At 40.1% G+C, this 20617-nt stretch overlaps 1 protein-coding gene across 1 annotated transcript in view; it reads left to right on the forward strand.

The window, feature by feature from the left end:
• The window catches only part of LOC126253461 (protein ELYS), a 346049-nt gene that overhangs the window by 32487 nt on the left and 292945 nt on the right, over positions 1 to 20617 (forward strand). The window contains exons 6-8 of the mRNA XM_049954815.1: positions 784 to 1003; positions 3200 to 3350; positions 10585 to 10869. Coding sequence (XP_049810772.1) covers positions 784 to 1003; positions 3200 to 3350; positions 10585 to 10869 — 656 coding nt within the window. The remainder of the gene's footprint in view (positions 1 to 783; positions 1004 to 3199; positions 3351 to 10584; positions 10870 to 20617) is intronic.

A 20617-nucleotide genomic window follows, 5' to 3' on the forward strand; every position in this document is an offset into this window, starting at 1 on the left:
CACGCGCGCACACACACACACACACACACACACACACACACACACACACACACACACACAGATGCCAGAGACTGTGCTCATGCCTGCCTCTCTCTCTCTCTCTCTCTCTCTCTCTCTCTCTCTCTCTCTCTCTCTCTGTGTGTGTGTGTGTGTGTGTGTGTGTGTGTGTGTGTGTGTGTGTGCGTGCGCGCGCGCGCGAGAGAGAGAGAGAGAGAGAGAGAGAGTGTGTTTTTTGTCGATGGCCTAGTTGACCGAAAGCTCATTTTGTGACATGCAACTCAGCATCTCCGCTACATGGTGAGTAGCAACTATCCATTCTATAATTTTGTTACAGTCCGTCCTGGATTCTCAATTGATTTAAAAAAAGTATAATATCGTTGTGCACATATTTCTTACTTATGACCAAACTGTTATCCTTGTAATACTAAGCCCTCTTTCTTTAAGGCATGCAGGTGAATCACCGTAAATTTTTCTCCAGTATGTTAGTCACAAACCTGCAGTCCTAGCCAAGGTTGAATTGGTGATACACACCTTAACAGTATCTGGGCAAAAGAATTACTGATGACTTGGACTCTTTTCCAAACACTGATTGAATATCAAATTTACTGAGAAATTGCCAGGAATTAGAATGTAGTTGGTAACTTGTTATTGTGGTGTTCAGAGCCGTTGTGCAATTTATAACAAGTACAATTTTACATCAATAGTGTTTTGTTCATTCCTAAATAAATAAAAGTATTAAACTTATTTCATTTCATGTTCTCAGTAAGTATTTTTATGCCTTAGGTATGTGAGTCCAGTGATGGAGCAGACAATTCCAGTAGCTCACATCGCATTCCAGGAGCCATCGGATGATCCACGCAACTTCTGCTATGTGTGGACTGTGCACAGTCCCAGTGGTGAGATAAGTGATAACAGTAGTGACTCTTGCCACCCAGTAGCATTCATGTATGCTCTTTGCTACCAGTGGAAAGAATGGATTGATGGCTGTGGATATATCTATGAGGTTTGTTGCTTCTTCTTCTTCTTCTTCTTCTTCTTCTTCTTCTTTTTTTTTTTTTTTTTTTTTTTTTATTCTATGATAAATAGGTTGTTACATAAATTTCTTCGAAAGCTTGAAATGGAAAATTGCAGTTTTGTATAGGCAGCATTCCTATGTCCCTCTTCAGTCCTTTTATCTCTTCCCCTGTGCACTTCATATAGTTTCTTTACGGAATTTTCATTCAGATAATGAGGAACTCTTGCCTCCATTCATCAGCTATTGGTTTTCATTGTGGAAGTGTTGCGTACCATATTTTTTTCTTTTAATGTACATATTTTACACTGTATCTTCTCCTCTGTGCTTAAACTTGAATTGCAAAAGATACAGAACTTCCTGGAGAAGGCTGAAAGAAATATTGCACAATTCGATATTGGTTATTTTTTGATGAAATTAAAAGCATTTCAATATTTATGTAACTCCTTGGTTGGGATACACTACAAGTAGGCATTGTGTATCATGTGAACGGCATGATGAGAATTTTGTTGAAGATTGTAACTTGTTAATCCCTCCACCCCCCCCCCCCTCCAAATCACCATTCTACCTCCAATAGCCACCAGGCTTACATAAATATTGCACAGAGATGTCATAAAAATTTTAGACTCTTATCATAATTTAATTTAAGTACAGGGCTATTACAAATGATTGAAGCGATTTCATAAATTCACTGTAGCTCCATTCATTGACATATGGTCACGACATGCTACAGATACGTAGAAAAACTCATAAAGTTTTGTTCGGCTGAAGCTGCACTTCATTTCTGCCGCCAGAGCGCTCGAGGGCGCAGTGAGACAAAATGGCGACAGGAGTCTAGAAAGCGTATGTCGTGCTGGAAATGCACTCACATCAGTCAGTCATAACAGTGCAACGACACTTCAGGACGAAGTTCAACAAAGATCCACCAACTGCTAACTCCATTCGGCGATGGTATGCGCAGTTTAAAACTTAAGGATGCCTCTGTAAGGGGAAATCAACGGGAAGAAACGGTTGAACGCGTGCGGGTAAGTTTCACGCGTAGCCCGTGGAAGTCGACGAATAAAGCAAGCAGGGAGCTAAACGTACCACAGCCGACGCTTTGGAAAATCTTACGGAAAAGGCTAAAGCAGAAGCCTTACCGTTTACAATTGCTACAAGCCCTGACACCCGATGACAAAGTCAAACGCTTTGAATTTTCGGCACGGTTGCAACAGCTCATGGAAGAGGATGCGTTCAGTGCAAAACTTGTTTTCAGTGATGAAGCAACATTTTTTCTTAATGGTGAAGTGAACAGACACAATGTGCGAATCTGGGCGGTAGAGAATCCTCACGCATTCGTGCAGCAAATTCGCAATTCACCAAAAGTTAACGTGTTTTGTGCAATCTCACGGTTTAAAGTTTACGGCCGCTTTTTCTTCTGCGAAAAAAACGTTACAGGACACGTGTATCTGGACATGCTGGAAAATTGGCTCATGCCACAACTGGAGACCGACAGCGCCAACTTCATCTTTCAACAGGATGGTGCTCCACCGCACTTCGATTATGATGTTCGGCATTTCTTAAACAGGAGATTGGAAAACCGATGGGTCGGTCGTGGTGGAGATCATGATCAGCAATTCATGTCATGGCCTCCACACTCTCCCGACTTAACCCCATGCGATTTCTTTCTGTGGGGTTATGTGAAAGATTCAGTGTTTAAACCTCCTCTACGAAGAAACGTGCCAGAACTGCGAGCTCGCATCAACAATGCTTTCGAACTCATTGATGGGGACATGCTGCGCCGAGTGTGGGAGGAACTTTATTACCGGCTTTATGTCTGCCGAATCACTAAAAGGGCACATATCGAACATTTGTGAATGCCTAAAAAAACTTTTTGAGTTTTTGTATGTGTGTGCAAAGCATTGTGAAAATATCTCAAATAATAAAGTTATTGTAGAGCTGTGAAATCGCTTCAATCATTTGTAATAACCCTGTATATGTGTATACATTTTTTGCAACATCTTTCAGTGGAATGAAAAAGCGAATGAAGAGGGTTGATGTCACATACCCTGTCTCTTACACATTGTACTATCTTATGTTAGACTGCATTGACATCTAGCGAGTCCAATGCAGCTCCCCTAATAACAATGCGGGAGAGGGAAAAAGAGTAAGAAGTTTTTCAAGGCTTGCTGTTTTATTGTTTCTTAGGGCTTTAAAGGATGTAGCCAGCATTACTTCTTTGAAATGAAGGCATATGAGAACAAGGAAACACTTGGAGGGAACAGCCTCACCTGCCAGGCCATCGGAACGGCTGTCTCAAGACAGCATCGATCCCTCGGGCCTGATGATTTTGATGACAGTAAGTCAGCATGTAAACTTCATTAATTCCTAATAATATGAATTGTTTGTTTTAGCTCTTGTATATGGTAGTTGTACACTTTGCAACAGGACTATTGGTTTGATTATATGATTTAGTTAATTTCCATTTTTCATCTGTCTCAGTTTTATCCTAATTGTTATTGCCCACCACACATCAAGGATCTCTAAACTACTGAAGTAAATAACCTAAAAATAGTCACAAGAGTCACCCATAACCTTCATTCCACATGTCCATATCTCCATCTCTCCGTAGTTGAAAAGAAACACTTATTTGATACTGTAAGGCAAGAAGGAAATTGCTGCTGATACCACATGAACCATATCTCGTGGAAAAATCATTACATTCAAAGTTCATTTTTATAACATGCACAGATTGCATTCTTTCCTATCCACCTAGCACAGTTTAGAATCAAAATGCTGTTCACAGTTTTACAAATTCTGTGTCTATAAAAAAATCAGCTGGTGTAGTCAAAGATAGTTTAGCTTGCCGTAAAAGTGGAAAGATGAATGGTCAACTCACCATGTGGATCTTAATACAAATGACACTCACAGATTCACTAAGCCATTGCAGGTGAAGCAAATATTTGTGTAACAGTCACATAAAAGTCCAGTTCTGTACAATGTGAATCAAAAGCAATCTGAACAATGTGAATCAAATGCAATCATGTTCTCTCACAATAATGCTAAGCTCCATCACATATAGTCATTCAAAGCCCAAAACACAGTTGCTCAGATGATCACAAGCAATACATTGTGAGACTCCAGCAGACACACACACACACACCCTCCCTCCCTCCCTGACTGACTTCCTAATTCTTTTGTACAGTAGATAAACATTTATAGAATTTGCCATTTAAGTTTTGACGTTCTGTTCCAGTAAATAAAGCCTGTACAATTTTTTAAGTAGAACTTAATCGCTGTCCTCTGAACAGAGCTTTCTGTTGTCACTGTACCCTATATGTTGTTGTTGTTGTTGTGGTCTTCAGTCCTGAGACTGGTTTGATGCAGCTCTCCATGCTACTCTATCCTGTGCAAGCTGCTTCATCTCCCAGTACCTACTGCAACCTACATCCCTCTGAATCTGCTTAGTGTATTCATCTCTTGGTCTCCCTCTACGATTTTTACCCTCCACGCTGCCCTCCAATACTAAACTGGTGATCCCTTGATGCCTCAGAACATGTCCTACCAACCGATCCCGTCTTCTGGTCAAGTTGTGCCACAAACTTCTCTTCTCCTCAATCCTATTCAATACTTCCTCATTAGTTATATGATCTACCCATCTAATCTTCAGCATTCTTCTGTAGCACCACATTTCGAAAGCTTCTATTCTCTTCTTGTCCAAACTATTTATCGTCCATGTTTCACTTCCATACATGGCTACACTCCATACAAATACTTTCAGAAATGACTTCCTGACACTTAAATCTATACTCGATGTTAACAAAGTTCTCTTCTTCAGAAACGCTTTCCTTGCCATTGCCAGTCTACATTTTATATCCTCTCTACTTCGACCATCATCAGTTATTTTGCTCCCCAAGTAGCAAAACTCCTTTACTACTTTAAGTGTCTCATTTCCTAATCTAATTCCCTCAGCATCACCCGACTTAATTCGACTACATTCCATTATCCTCCTTTTGCTGTTGTTGATGTTCATCTTATATCCTCCTTTCAAGACACTGTCCATTCCATTCAACTGCTCTTCCAAGTCCTTTGCTGTCTCTGACAGAATTACAATGTCATCGGCGAACCTCAAAGTTTTTACTTCTTCTCCATGGATTTTAATACCTACTCCGAATTTTTCTTTTGTTTCCTTTACTGCTTGCTCAATATACAGATTCAACAACATCGGGGAGAGGCTACAATCCTGTCTTACTCCCTTCCCAACCACTGCTTCCCTTTCATGTCCCTCAACTCTTATAACTGCCAATTGGTTTCTGTACAAATTGTAAATAGCCTTTCGCTCCCTGTATTTTACCCCTGCCACCTTTAGAATTTGAAAGAGAGTATTCCAGTCAACATTGTCAAAAGCTTTCTCTAAGTCTACAAATGCTAGAAACGTAGGTTTGCCTTTCCTTAATCTTTCTTCTAAGATAAGTCGTAAGGTCAGTATTGCCTCACGGGTTCCAGTGTTTCTACGGGATCCAAACTGATCTTCCCCAAGGTTGGCTTCTACTAGTTTTTCCATTCGTCTGTAAAGAATTCGTGTTAGTATTTTGCAGCTGTGACTTATTAAACTGATAGTTCGGTAATTTTCACATCTGTCAACACCTGCTTTCTTTGGGATTGGGATTATTATATTCTTCTTGAAGTCTGAGGGTATTTCGCCTGTTTCATACATCTTGCTCACCAGATGGTAGAGTTTTGTCAGGACTGGCTCTCCCAAGGCCGTCAGTAGTTCCAATGGAATGTTGTCTACTCCGGGGGCCTTGTTTCGACTCAGGTCTTTCAGTGCTCTGTCAAACTCTTCACGCAGTATCGTATCTCCCATTTCATCTTCATCTACATCCTCTTCCATTTCCATAATATTGTCCTCAAGTACATCGCCCTTGTATAGACCCTCTATATACTCCTTCCACCTTACAGCTTTCCGTTCTTTGCTTAGAACTGGGTTTCCATCTGAGCTCTTGATATTCATACAAGTCGTTCTCTTATCTCCAAAGGTCTCTTTAATTTTCCTGTAGGCAGTATCTATCTTACCCCTAGTGAGATAAGCCTCTACATCCTTACATTTGTCCTCTAGCCATCCCTGCTTAGCCATTTTGCACTTCCTGTTGATCTCATTTTTGAGACGTTTGTATTCCTTTTTGCCTGCTTCATTTACTGCATTTTTATATTTTCTCCTTTCATCAGTTAAATTCAATATTTCTTCTGTTACCCAAGGATTTCTACTAGCCCTCGTCTTTTTACCTACTTGATTCTGTGCTGCCTTCACTACTTCATCCCTCAAAGCTACCCATTCTTCTTCTACTGTATTTCTTTCCCCCATTCCTGTCAATTGTTCCCTTATGCTCTCCCTGAAACTCTGTACAACCTCTGGTTCTTTCAGTTTATCCAGGTCCCATCTCCTTAAATTCCCACCTTTTTGCAGTTTCTTCAGCTTTAATCTACAGGTCATAACCAATAGATTGTGGTCAGAGTCCACATCTGCCCCTGGAAATGTCTTACAATTTAAAACCTGGTTCCTAAATCTCTGTCTTACCATTATATGATCTATCTGATACCTTTTAGTATCTCCAGGGTTCTTCCATGTATACAACCTTCTTTCATGATTCTTAAACCAAGTGTTAGCTATGATGATGTTGTGCTCTGTACCCTATAATAATAACATAATTTACTTGACATTGGGTACATCTTTGTTGGTATATAGCCAGAAATGGTGCTATAGTATCTAGATAATAACGTAATGATAAAGAGTAGATAATATCTTAGACATTATCTACCAAAATCCAGCATTTTTGTAAGAACTTTGAAAGTGTTGAATGTAACATTATAAAAATGTGTATATGACGATTGTAAATAATTTAGAAGTAAAGGGGACCACTCACCAGTGAGTGGTCTGCTTTGCTCCTATATTATTTATATTCTACCATACATACATTGCAAGTTACCATATGATGCATGAGGAGGGTATGCTGCAGCACTGTTAGTCATTTCCTGTCCTTTTCCACTCACAAATATAGTGAGGGAAAACAACTATCTATATACCTCGATACAAGCCCTAATTTGTCTTATCTTAATGGTCTGTAGGCAAAATGTATGTTGCCAGTAGTTCAGTCATTCTGCAGTCAGCTTCAAATGCCGATTCTCTAAATTTACTCAAATATGTCTTGTTCCCTCCAGGGATTCCCATTTGAGTTCCTGAAGCATCTCTGTAATACTTGCATGTTGTTCGAACGTACCGGTAACAAATATAGCAGCCCACCTCTGAATTGATTCGTTGTCTTCCTTTAATCCAACCTGGTGTGTATCCCAAACAGTTGAGACAGTACTGAATAATGGGTCGCATAAGTGTCCTGTGTGTGGTCTGCTTCACAGATGAATCACTTCATTAAAATTCTCCCTGCTACAATCTTTACCTACTTATGCTGTTGCATATCACTCTGCAACATTATTCCTAGATGTTTAATCATTGTGACTGTGTCAAGCTGCACCCTACAAATGCTGTATTAGAACATTGTAGGATTCTCTCTCGTACTCATCTTCATTTTCCTACATTTAGAGCCAACTGTCATTCATCACACCAACTAGAAATTGTGTATGTCATCTTGTATCATCCAATAGTCACACAATGCCATGACCTTCCCGTGCATCACAGCATCATCAGCAAATGGCTGCAGATTGCTATTGTACAAAAGAATTAGGAAGTCGGTCAGGGAGAGAGTGAGTGTCTGTCTGCTGGAATCTCACAATGTATTGCTTGTGATCATCTTAGCAACTGTGTCTTGGGCTTTTACCCTTCTTATATATAGAAGTCACCTGTGCTTTTTTCCAGTCACTTGGGCTTGTACTGGGTGAGAGATTCGCGGTAAATGCAAGATAAGTAAGGGGCCAGTGCCAAAGGGTACTCTTTGTGAAACCTAATTGGGACTTACTTGTTTTCAAGTGTTTCAGTTGTTTATCTACACCAGGGATACCGATTACTATGTCCTCCGTGCGGACGTCTGTGCGATGGTTGAACGATGGTTTGAATGATTCTCCTAAGAGATAGACTTTTAAATGCGAAATTTATAACTGTACTTGTAGGATGTTTTTGTGCTGAAACACCCCTACTATTAAAGTTTCCAGCAGATGTGAAATCCCAAAAGACCATCAGTAACTTGATGAATACTCAACGTAACTCTACAGGTACTTCTATACAGTGGTTTTGTACTATACTACATATGCTATTAAAAGTTTAAGCTTTGTGTCTTTAAGATTTCAGCAGACATGAAACTTGTTCAAAACATAGATTTTTGTTGAAACTATTGAAAATGAGAAGATTCAAACATAGGATTAATTACATTTAAAAGTTTCTGAACCATTAAGAAAAGTTCCAACATTTTCAGTAGGCTTTTGTACAAGAGTATGGCTATGTGCTCAGGGGAGGGAGGGGTGGGGTAATTCCACTCTCTCTCTGAGTTAACTCACACCTGTTGGCAGCTATCCACCATACTTGCTTCTCCACAACTTCTGTTACATTGAAGGTAATTGTGATGATTGCATTGTTTTCTTGGAGTTTAGAAACAAATACAGTGTATTCAACTCCTATGCAAAAGAGCCAAAATGTTCAATGAAGAATGATGATGTTGCTACTGTCTGAATACAAGATTTTCCTGATACATTATATTAATGGAAGGAGTAAAGGTAACCACTCACGGCACAGTAATGGTGTTCAGCATTTGATAGAAATGTAAACAAAACTGGAAATGTTGAAAGTGGTTAACTTGCTCTGTCAGTTTGGCAGTAACCATCCATTCAATTAGACAATTGGTTTGTGGTCATGCTTACATAAAAGATTGTGCAAGAGTTACAGTGGGGTTGCTATAAGACATAAATGCCTGCTTTGAATGAGTGTGTTTTACAGGTCTTGTGTGTGGGTTATCCATAGGAACATGATCTGTGAGCCAGGGAGTTGGGAGTAAGTACGGTGTAAGAAGAAACCGGGATGTTTCGTGAATTATTTATGTGATGAAGTACTTCTTTTTTGGAGAGGTGTTACAGTTTGTAGGTAGTGTTTTTATCACTCGGTAATTTGTTAGGTGAAGCTGTGGTGAAGGACATGTTGAACTTATTCCAATCAATGGTGATACTGGGTATACTTTGACTAAAATAACCTTGTGAATGACATTTCAGTGAGTTGAATGGCAGTGACTATGTGTCAGACTGTCACAGCTGTTTCTACAGCACAACAGATTTGCTGTGTTGCCTGTTCTGCCCAGTGAGGCAGGCCACATGGGTTAAATGCTTGTTTGGTGCAGGCATAGCGTGCAGTAGAATGAGCACTTGGTATGTTGTGTATGAGCTGAGAGCTCTGCTCCCCACCACCAATATCTGTCAGTAACAGTTAATTTAATGAAAGTGTATTATGGGTATGCTCCTTTGCAGCTGGTTCGTGAGGGAGAGGAAGGTGCCATAAGATGAAGACAGAAAAAGGCTTAAAATTAATTCCGAATGAAGTAAACACAGCTGAGTGGAAAATTGGCATGAAAATAGTCTGTGCACTCCAAACCAAAATAACTTAAATTTGACATCCCAGTTATTCAATGACACTGAAGCAAAAGGGGTTAAGATATTGGGTGGCTAGTAAGGTAAATGGTTTCACATATGGAGGTGATGTAAGTACCAATGTTCGTGTCGTGTATGTTTGTGTAAATATTCACTATAAAGGAGAATTAGTTATTGATCAGAATGAGGTGGTGGGTTTGGAGTCACCTGGATGATGAAAGAGGTGACGTTTGGCCATTGGCAAGGCGATGGACATGAAAGTTGAAAAGTTATGGGGTTAGTTACAAGGATGGACTTACAAAGAGTGGAGATAAAATTTAGTCCATCAATGTCAAGTAGAAAGTTGACTCCAGTCAGTCAGTGTTGAAACCTGGAGGTCTGTTCAGTAAGGCCACTCCATAATTAGATTTAGTTTTCAGCAAGTGGTTACAGACTCATTGAAGTGATGTCACTTGGTTGTTTACAGGAGGCTGGTGTCCTTACTTTCTTATTGAGCTGAGGAATAAACAGTCGTGGTCACATTTATTTGAAACTTCCTGGCATATTAAAACTGTGTGCCCGACTGAGACTCGAACTCGGGACCTTTGCCTTTCGCGGGCAGGTGCTCTACCATCAGAGCTACCGAAACACGACTCTCGCCCGGTCCTCACAGCTATACTTCTGCCAGTATCTTGTCTCCTACCTTCCAAACTTGCCCGCGAAAGGCAAAGGTCCTGAGTTCGAGTCTCGGTCGGGCACACAGTTTTAATATGCCAGGAAGTTTCATATCAGTGCTCACTCCGCTGCAGAGTGAAAATCTCATTATGGACTCATTTATTTTATTTATTCAGGTTACCGGTTTCAGCTTTAGAGCCATCATGGGATCTGAAAAAGAACAGTGACACAGACGTGCGGTTGCAAACAGAACAGATTAACAAGATGCGTAATGCTTAAATCTTTATTTAATTCTTCAGTTTATTTAGGTTGCAAAATTTTTTATAATTTGTGTATGTGCCATTGTATTGTTTCAGGTGTCAATGAAGGTGAACTAAGCTTATGCCTCTTCGCTTGGCAAAGTATGGATACAGACTGTAAGAGCATGTTACGTGTTGCATTATTTGATCTTGATCGATGGTACAAGGAAGAGATGCCACAGTCTGGAACTGGAAGTTACATAGTAGTTTTCCATCTTGAAGACACACTGCACTCATCTACCAATCCTGTCCTTGATGTGGTTGTTGATGAGAGTTCACTCCAGCCCTACCGCTCAGATACAGGACATGAAGAGTACTACAGACCATCTGCTTTATCTTTTGGTGAGGTTATCTTATTTTGATGGAAGCTATATGTACTTCTATTAAATTACGTACCCTTATCTTTTACAGTGCTCTCGTCAGCATCAAACCTTAGTTACTTACCTGGAATGACCCAAGCATGGTAACAATTTTGGCTGCTTATTTTTTCCCTTGACAATATATTTAGATTTCAGTCTCAAAGGGAGCTCTGACAAACAGCTTTCTGACACTAAAACTTAGCAGACAAAATAGTACTCAACATAAGAGACATCTACCTGCACTACTATGGCAAGGGAAGTAAATGTCATTTTGTTGTAGTAATCAAAGGAAATGAGCAAATAGAATTGAGGGACATTTACAACAAAAATGTGTAGATATAGATATGTAGATGCTACCACATATTATCCACTTGGCTGCTATTGCCTCACTGTTGAAGAGAAAAGTCTTGGTTGGCAAATAAGTGACTCAAGGATTAAAAAAAAAAAAAAAAAAAATTGCTAAATCAGAGTAAGACCAATTTTTACAGTTTGTAACATATAATTCAAGGAAACTTGACATTTTAATTTCACTGAATGGGCATATGATTAGTGAAACTGAACAGTTCAAATTTCTAGGTGTTGAGATAGATAGTAAACTGTCAGGGAAAGCCCATGTTCAGGATCTTGTTCAAAGACTTAATGATGCCATTTTTACTATTCGAATGGCATCTGGAGTAAGTGATCGTCCAACACTTGTCGTCTGCTTATTTTCATTCGCTTATGTCGTATGATGATGTATCCTTTGAGAATGGGGAGAATTACTCCATACACACACACACACACACACACACATACACATACACACATACACACATTTTGAAAGCAAAAAATCTGAAAGTGCAGTACTACAATGTGCTATGTTCAGCAACAATGGTATGGATGCTAGTATTATTTAATTGCAGAGATAGAATACAGATCAGTTTTAGTTATCTGCTTTATCTAGTTCAGGACCAAGTTGAATAACAAAGAAAAATACACAATAGTTTTTTGTTTAAATTCCCAGCTTCCAGGTGTGATTTGAATATGTAGTATAGGAGGCACAAAAGTGTGAGCCATCCTGATTATTAGTGATTTATGTAACTTAAAAGTAACACAGAATACCCACTTGTAAAGATGTTTGCCAAAAAACGTAATGGAAAGTCCTGAATTGAACGCAAGTAATGGATTGAGTAAAACTAATGTTCATCACAGGGGGTTGATAGGCACATAAACAAGAATCTGAACAATTCAGTATCAGTATCATCAAAGTTTTCTATCTTCTCAATTTTTATATACTGTGTCATGATAGCATATCAGTGTGCAGAAAGCTTACATTTTCATCATATGTTCCACTTTTTTCGCAACATGTAGTATTTTTTAAGTAAGCACATTTACCACTTTTTTAAAAAAATAATCTCATTCTAGTGCATTTAACCATAGTCAGTGTCATGGCATATATTGAACGAAGAACAACTGCCACCCACTACCTTCAGAGAATGATGGAAATTGAGTCCAAAGCAAACACCTCTCACACAGTTGCAGCAAGACGTGCTCTGTTGGCTGGAGGACAGGTGACCAGGGAGGCCACAGAAGCAGTCATACCTGCAGAATGTTTGTTAAACCATTGTGCCGGAGTTTATGTATATTGTCCGACATCACAGGCTGCCACTGGGGTGCAATAAGTGAACGAATGGAGGCACGCGATCAGTCAGTAGGTGTCTGTGTCATTTACCGGTGAGAGATGATGGCACACTTGTTGAGGGCTCCATCTTATCCTTTGTAAAAATCCTCCACATGAGAATATCTTTGCACCTTGCTGAATGCTGTCCTGTAAACAAGCAATGTGAATGGACTTGGCTGACTTATGAAGTACTTGAACCATACAGATGACACATACTAACACATAATGTTAATTATCAGTTCACAAACTTTTAGCTGTGCATGTTAGTCCATGTGATGTTTTCCAGGCTTAGTTGTCCAATGCACATAATTATATACCTTGGCCAATTGTTGCTGTCCATTACGTGGGTGAGCAGTAGGGGAAGTCGTTCGCAATGGTGATGTTGCCCAGCAATGAATTGGTGAATGATGTTACTCTGTAGTCTTTCTGTTAGTGTTGTTGTCCTTGGTTATGATGCCTGTCAACCACACGTGGTTGCTCATGGCAGTGGTGGTTTTCCCTGAATCGATGTACTCTGAATACACCCTTGACATATACACTACTGGCCATTAAAGTTGCTACGCCAAGAAGAAATGCAGATGATAAACGGGTATTCATTGGACAAATATATTATACTAGAACTGACATGTGATTACATTTTCATGCAATTTGGGTGCATAGATCCGGAGAAATCAGTACCCAGAACAACCACCTCTGGCCATAATAACGGCCTTGATATGCCTGGGTATTGAGTCAGAGCTTGGATGGCGTGTACAGGTACAGCTGACCATGCAGCTTCAATACGATACCACAGTTCGTGAAGAGTGGTGACTGGCGTATTGTGACGAGCCAGATGCTCGGCCACCATTGACCAGACGTTTTCAATTGGTGAGAGATCTGGAGAATGTGCTGACCAGGGCAGCAGTTGAACATTTTCTGTATCCAGAAAGGCCCATACAGGACCTGCAACATGTGGTTGTGCATTATCCTGCTGAAATGTGGGGTTTCGCAGGGATCGAATGAAGGGTAGAGCCACGAGTCGTAACACATCTGAAATGTAACTTCCACTGTTCAAAGTGCCGTCAATGCGAACATGGGGTGACAGAGACGTGTAACCAATGGCACCCCATACCATCACGCCGGGTGATATGCCAGTATGGCGATGAAATAGACGCTTCCAATGTGTGTTCACTGCGATGTCGCCAAACACGGATGTGACCATCATGATGCTATAAACAGAACCCGAATTCATCCGAAAAAATGACGTTTTGCCATTCGTGCACCCAGGTTCGTCATTGAGTACACCATCACAGGTGCTCCTATCTGTGATGCAGCGTCAAGGGTAACCGCAGCCATGGTCTCCGAGCTGATAGTCCGTGCTGCTGCAAACGTCGTCAAACTGTTCGTGCTGATGGTTGTTGTCTTGCAAACGTCCCCATCTGTTGACTCAGGGATTGAGACGTGGCTGCATGATCCGTTACAGCCATGTGGATAAGATGCCTGTCATCTCAATTGCTAGTGATACGAGGCCATTGGGATCCAGCACGGCGTTCCGTATTACCCTCCTGAACCCACCGATTCCATATTCTGCTAACAGTCATTGGATCTCGACCAATGCGAGCACCAATGTTGCGATATGATAAACCACAATCACGATAGGCTACAATCCGACCTTTATCAAAGTTGGAAACGAGATGGTACTCATTTCTCCTCCTCACACAAGACATCACGACGACGTTTCACCTGGCAACGCCGGCCAACTGCTGTTTATGAGAAATCGGTTGGAAACTTTCGTCATGTCAGCATGTTGTAGGTATCGCCACTGGCGCCAACCTTGTGTGAATGCTCTGAAAAGCTAATCATTTGCATATCACAGCATCTTATTCCTGTTGGTTAAATTTCGCGTCTGTAGCACGTCATCTTCGTGGTGTAGCAATTTTAATGGCTAGTAGTGTAGTATGTCATAATTCTAGTACTTGCATGACCCTGGAGATGAAGATTCCAAGTATTAAGCACCACAATCGGGCCATGATCAAATGTGTGAAATTAGGACATCTTGCCACATCCTAGTCATATGACATGCCAAACTATTTTAGTTTCTGTGGCAACAAGAGCAGTCTGGCTACCATACAGCACTAACCTTAATTAAATGATTGTGTAAGAATTCTACCAATGTGGTGACACCAACATAATCATCAGTGTGTAGGTGTAGTATATAGGCACTCTGAAACTGCTACAAAAGTACTTTCCTGACGTGTTAATCATTTTTGTTGCATCTTTGAGGGCAGTTACATTATCCATAATCAAAGAATGAAGAAGTGTTTTGTGCATTATATTTCTGTAAAATTTCCCTCTAGAATGTATATCATTAGCACTGATTGTTCAAACTGAAGTATTCTAAAAAAATTCAGAAATCCATCACTCTAGTCACTCCAAGTACATAAGAGCTGTGGCACCAGAATATCTGAAAATTATATATGATGTATGAAATCTTTAGAGGTTACATCATGATTACAATTTTCATCAATGGTTGAAGCTAATGCTGTCATTCACCAACCATTCTGACAGGAGTAACGAGTTGGAGTGGTGGGTGGTGCCCAGGTCTGGTATTACACTGCTTTTACAGATACACTTGTCCACAATTAGATCCCACTGGCTTGGAGTCCTATCTTTGATCTACATCTACATAGATACTACACAAGCCACCATACGGTGCGTGGCAGAGGGTACCCTGTACCACTACTATAATCCGTTCATCATAAGAATAAACCTGATGTAAACATTGCACTATGTATTCTTCCACGTTTGCTGGAACTTCATTGGGTTTCTGTTTCATGTGGGACTGTAGCTAAGCTGTCTTGAGTACTGTCAAGTATGATAATAAGGGTACATTTTGTGCTGTGTGTTACGCGCACATCGACTTAGCAATAATATGGGACAGCTTTACCGGAACATTTAAATTGGACAGCACTGGCCAGCCAGATGGTACAGCTAGCCTTCAGTGGCGTGGCCAGCTGCAGATCACACTTAAAAAAGAGACAGGCAGAGGAGCATTACAACTTGAATGGTATTTAATTTAGCAGAATGAAATAATACACTGCAAATCTCCCACAACACACTCCTTAGACAACTGACAAAAACCGCTACATGTTATCGTTTAGCTATTAAAAACAAGAATGATGATAATTCCTGACTTAAAGGCAGGGTAATTTTGCTGCATAAGCTGTATGTAATGTAAGAGATTATTGAAGGATTTCACTGTATAGTTAAATATTGAAGCCACTGAAGGTATTACTTACAGTCAGTCGTCTGGTGATCTCTTAGTTCCTTTCTTATCCGAATCTGAGAAATACATTTTAGTTCTGGAAGTGTCACCTGCTACATTGATAATGAGCCTATCAACAACAGAATCCGTGAAGACAACCGGGTACAGCATTTTCTCTTCTTCTTTTATGACAAGCCATTCTATATCCCACCAGCGTTCGGCAGTGACATGTGAAAAACCTGCATGTGTTAGTTCCAGTACATCTGGCAACTTAACAGCTTTGTTACTTCTCAGGCCAAATCCCACAGCTTGGCTCCAGATCAGTTCTGTAGTGTGCATACTGTAATGGTACAGTAGCAAATGTAAAACTGCAGCATTTGTATGATGTGCTCGATGCAGTGAAAATGATTGTTTTTCGTTTCTACGATACTTTTCTACCTCCGTGATATAAAACAATGGACACAGTCCAAATAAAGAGGATTTGGTTTTTCATTTTTGCCTTAAAAATTAAATTGTTATTTTCTCTTAATTTAAACAACTTTTATGAACAGTCTTTCATAAGACATCTATAATTAAGAATTTTTATTTGAAATGGAAACAGAAATTTTGCATCCATTATGCAATTAGAAACAGGAAGATGTGCATTATTCATAAGATATGATGATGAGTTTTATAACTATGAGCTGTAGGCATTTCAGATTGAATGAAGGGAAATAGAAAAAAAGAAATTCTGGGGAGATTTAAACCAACGCACGAATAACCGTATCTGTTCATATACCATTATGCTTCTGTCGGCACTACGTGTTCAATACGGATTCCTTTACTAACTACATTATATACAACACTGGAAAAACTTCAAAGCCGATTATCTCCATAAATTTATGAAAAACATTAAGACCAGCTTATTTCTTGGCACTTTTTAACCATGTTCCATGCACATGTTTCACTACGGAACAGAAAGCAGCCTCAGCCATTCTTTTTCTGCCCATTAACAGTGTGGCAATCGGAGCACAGTGCTGCAGAGGCTGTGACTGTACACGATTTTTGAAATAAAAACTGTGTAGCTACAGCATGATTAAGAAAAATGTTGATGGTTGTTAATACATTTGAATATCTTACAGTTTCATTTAACATAACTTAGTAATAAGATATCTAATACATAAGTAGGACCTACTTCCAAGAGAGTAACAACACCGATGTACATGTGCTACCACTTCTGATGAAGCACCACATTTGTGTTTGTTTACATCAAGTTTATTCTTATGATGAATGGATTATAGTCATTTCCTTCCCTTGTCCACTCGCAAATAGAGCGAGGATAAAAAAAACTGTCTATATGCCTCTGTATAGCCCTGATTTCTCGTATCTTATCTTCTTGGTCCTTCCGTGCAGTGTATGTTTGCAGCAGTAGAATCATGTGGGAGTCAGCTTCAAATGTCATTTCTGTATATTTCTCTACAGGTTTCTCAAAAAGAACTTTGCCTTCCCTCCAGGCATTCCCATTTGAGTTCCCTAAGCATCTCCGTAACACGTTGTTTGAACTTACTGGTAATAAATCTAACAGTCTGCCTCTGAATAGCTGCGATGTCTTCCTTCAATCCGACTTGGTACGGATCCCAAACACTCAAGCAGTACTCAAGAATAGTTCGCATCAGTGTCCTTTATGCTGTCTCTTAGACAGGTGAACCACCCTCTCCTAAAATTCTTTCACTAAACTGAAATCGACTATCGGCCTTCCCTACCAAAGTTCTCACATGCTCATTCCATTTTGTATTTCTTCGAACAATACACCTAGATATTTAAACAACCTGACTGTGTCAAGCAGGATATTAGTGACACTATATCCGAACAGTATGGGTTTGTTATTCTTACTCATCTACATTAATTCTGTTAACCACCCAGTGGCAACATTGGAGCACTATTTTTATCGTTCAACTGATGGCAGACTGACACAACATACAATTTATTATAAACATTTTGTTTTTCTCTTGTATACAAAAGTCACATGCTTCTTAGCATAGAACTGATCATTGTTTTCTATGTTTAGTAAGCATAGAAAGTGGTGTTTCCATTTTATGCTAATTATTTTAATGAGTGACTCAGCCATTTTCTTCAAGATGCTGCAAGTCGTGCCATTTTACATACTCTCTGCTTGGGCTGCAAGTAGACTGTGAACTATTGTTGGTTTCGTGTCACTATTTACAGATGATTGTGTTTGACTCTGACATCCAGTACTATTTTTTAGTTTTTTTTTCGTGACACACTCTAAGGAATAAAGTTGTCTGAAAACCCAATAAACAAGGACATAGGTTTTAGTATAAACAATGCTCTGGGTCTGGAACATTGTCCAGAAAATAAGGTTTCCACTTATTTTTCTCAATGAAAAACATGTTTATTGGCATTGAATAATTCATGTGTGGAAAGCTTAGACTTTTACCCATTTTTTACATAATCACTGTTGAGATCAATGCATTTTTGCATTCAGTGTACCATCTTCTGTATGCCTGCATTGTAGAACTCTCCAGCCGCATCACGATGTTAGTGTAAAACCCCTTCTTCAGCTCCTCTCCGGTTGTGAAATGCGCCCCATCCAGGTGTTTCTTCAATTCAGGGAAGAGATGGAAGTCACTCGGGGTATGTGTGGACTGCAGGGCAGGTGTGTGACAGTATCCCATCAAAATTTGTTAATGAAATTGGTTGTGACATGGGCAATGTGCAGGTGAGCACTGTTCTGATGGAAACTCACTCGCTTCATGAGCATGCCTCTCCTCTTATTTTGGATTGCGCAGCAAAGGTTTTCCAACATTTCACAGTAGTGGTCCACATTGATTGTTGTACTGGCAGGCAGGAATATTCTCAATGATAATCTGTTCCTGTCTCAAAACATACTACTTCCCATCACTTTGCTGGCAGACTAAACTTCTGCGGCTTTGGCGACACAGGATGTTTCCACTGACAGGATTGTTTTTTCATTTCCAATGTTGTGTAGTGGATCCAGGTCTCGTCCCCAGTGACAACAGAGTTCAAGAATTCCTCATTATCAGTTGTGTGGGTCTGAAGTAATTCATGGGCCACTTCCACATGTGTCTGCTTGTGGGCTTCTGTAAGCATTCTCGGGACTCGCCTTGCACATATCTTGGCATACCCTAAATGGTCTGTCAAAATTTTATCAGTGCTGATCTTACTGACTTTAGAGCTCATCTTGCAGACTCCAAACCATCAACTTTTGACCTTTCAGCCATTGCGTCTTCCACTTTCGCAATCGTTTCCTCCGAAACCGATGGGCATCCAGAATGCTGTTAGTCATGGACGTCTGTACTTCAGTCTATGAATTGTTTGCACCATTTGTGCACATGTTGTACACTCATACAAGTTCCTTTGTAGAGTTAACAACAATTGGGACTGTCAGTGGAAACATCCTGTGTCGCCAAAGCCGCAGAAGTTTAGTCTGCCAGCAAAGTGATGGGAAGTAGTATGTTTTGAGACAGGAACAGATTATCATTGAGAATATTCCTGCCTGCCAGTACAACAATCAATGTGGACCACTACTGTGAAATGTTGAAAAACCTTTGCTGCGCAATCCAAAATAAGAGGAGAGGCATGCTCATGAAGCGAGTGAGTTTCCATCAGAACAGTGCTCACCTGCACATTGCCCATGTCACAACCAATTTCATTAACAAATTTTGATGGGATACTGTCACACACCTGCCCTGCCGTCCACACAGTGGACTGGTTGGGAAAGGAGTGAGACAGGGTTGTAGCCTCTCCCCGATGTTATTCAATCTGTATATTGAGCAAGCAGTAAAGGAAACAAAAGAAAAATTCGGAGTAGGTATTAAAATTCATGGAGAAGAAGTAAAAACTTTGAGGTTCGCCGATGACATTGTAATTCTGTCAGAGACAGCAAAGGATTTGGAAGAGCAGTTGAACGGAATGGACAGTGTCTTGAAAGGAGGATATAAGTTGAACATCAACAAAAGCAAAACGAGGATAATGGAATGTAGTCAAATTAAATCGGGTGATGCTGAGGGGATTAGATTAGGAAATGAGACACTTAAAGTAGTAAAGGAGTTTTGCTATTTAGGAAGTAAAATAACTGATGATGGTCGAAGTAGAGAGGATATAAAATGTAGACTGGCAATGGCAAGGAAATCGTTTGTGAAGAAGAAAAATTTGTTAACATCGAGTATAGATTTAAGTGTCAGGAAGTCGTTTCTGAAAGTATTTGTATGGAGTGTAGCCATGTATGGAAGTGAAACATGGACGATAACCAGTTTGGACAAGAAGAGAATAGAAGCTTTCGAAATGTGGTGCTACAGAAGAATGCTGAAGATAAGGTGGGTAGATCACGTAACTAATGAGGAGGTATTGAATAGGATTGGGGAGAAGAGAAGTTTAAGGCACAACTTGACTAGAAGAAGGAATCGGTTGGTAGGACATGTTTTGAGACATCAAGGGATCACAAATTTAGCATTGGAGGGCAGCGTGGAGGGTAAAAATCGTAGAGGGAGACCAAGAGATGAATACACTAAGCAGATTCAGAAGGATGTAGGTTGCAGTAGGTACTGGGAGATGAAGAAGCTTGCACAGGATAGAGTAGCATGGAGAGCTGCATCAAACCAGTCTCAGGACTGAAGACCACAACAACAACAACAACAACGGGACTGGATGTCCACTGACGTAATCTGTTTTGCACACAAAAAACAAATCACAGACTGTAATTCACACATAATTTGAGAAGTGAATGTTAGCTCAATTTCTAACAGCTGCCAAGCAAAGACTGCGTGTCACAGATAGCTCGCTGGGGCAGGTAATAGGAGAGGGAGA

Source organism: Schistocerca nitens, chromosome 4, assembly GCF_023898315.1.
Source record: "Schistocerca nitens isolate TAMUIC-IGC-003100 chromosome 4, iqSchNite1.1, whole genome shotgun sequence".
Taxonomy (NCBI): Eukaryota; Metazoa; Arthropoda; class Insecta; order Orthoptera; family Acrididae; genus Schistocerca; species Schistocerca nitens.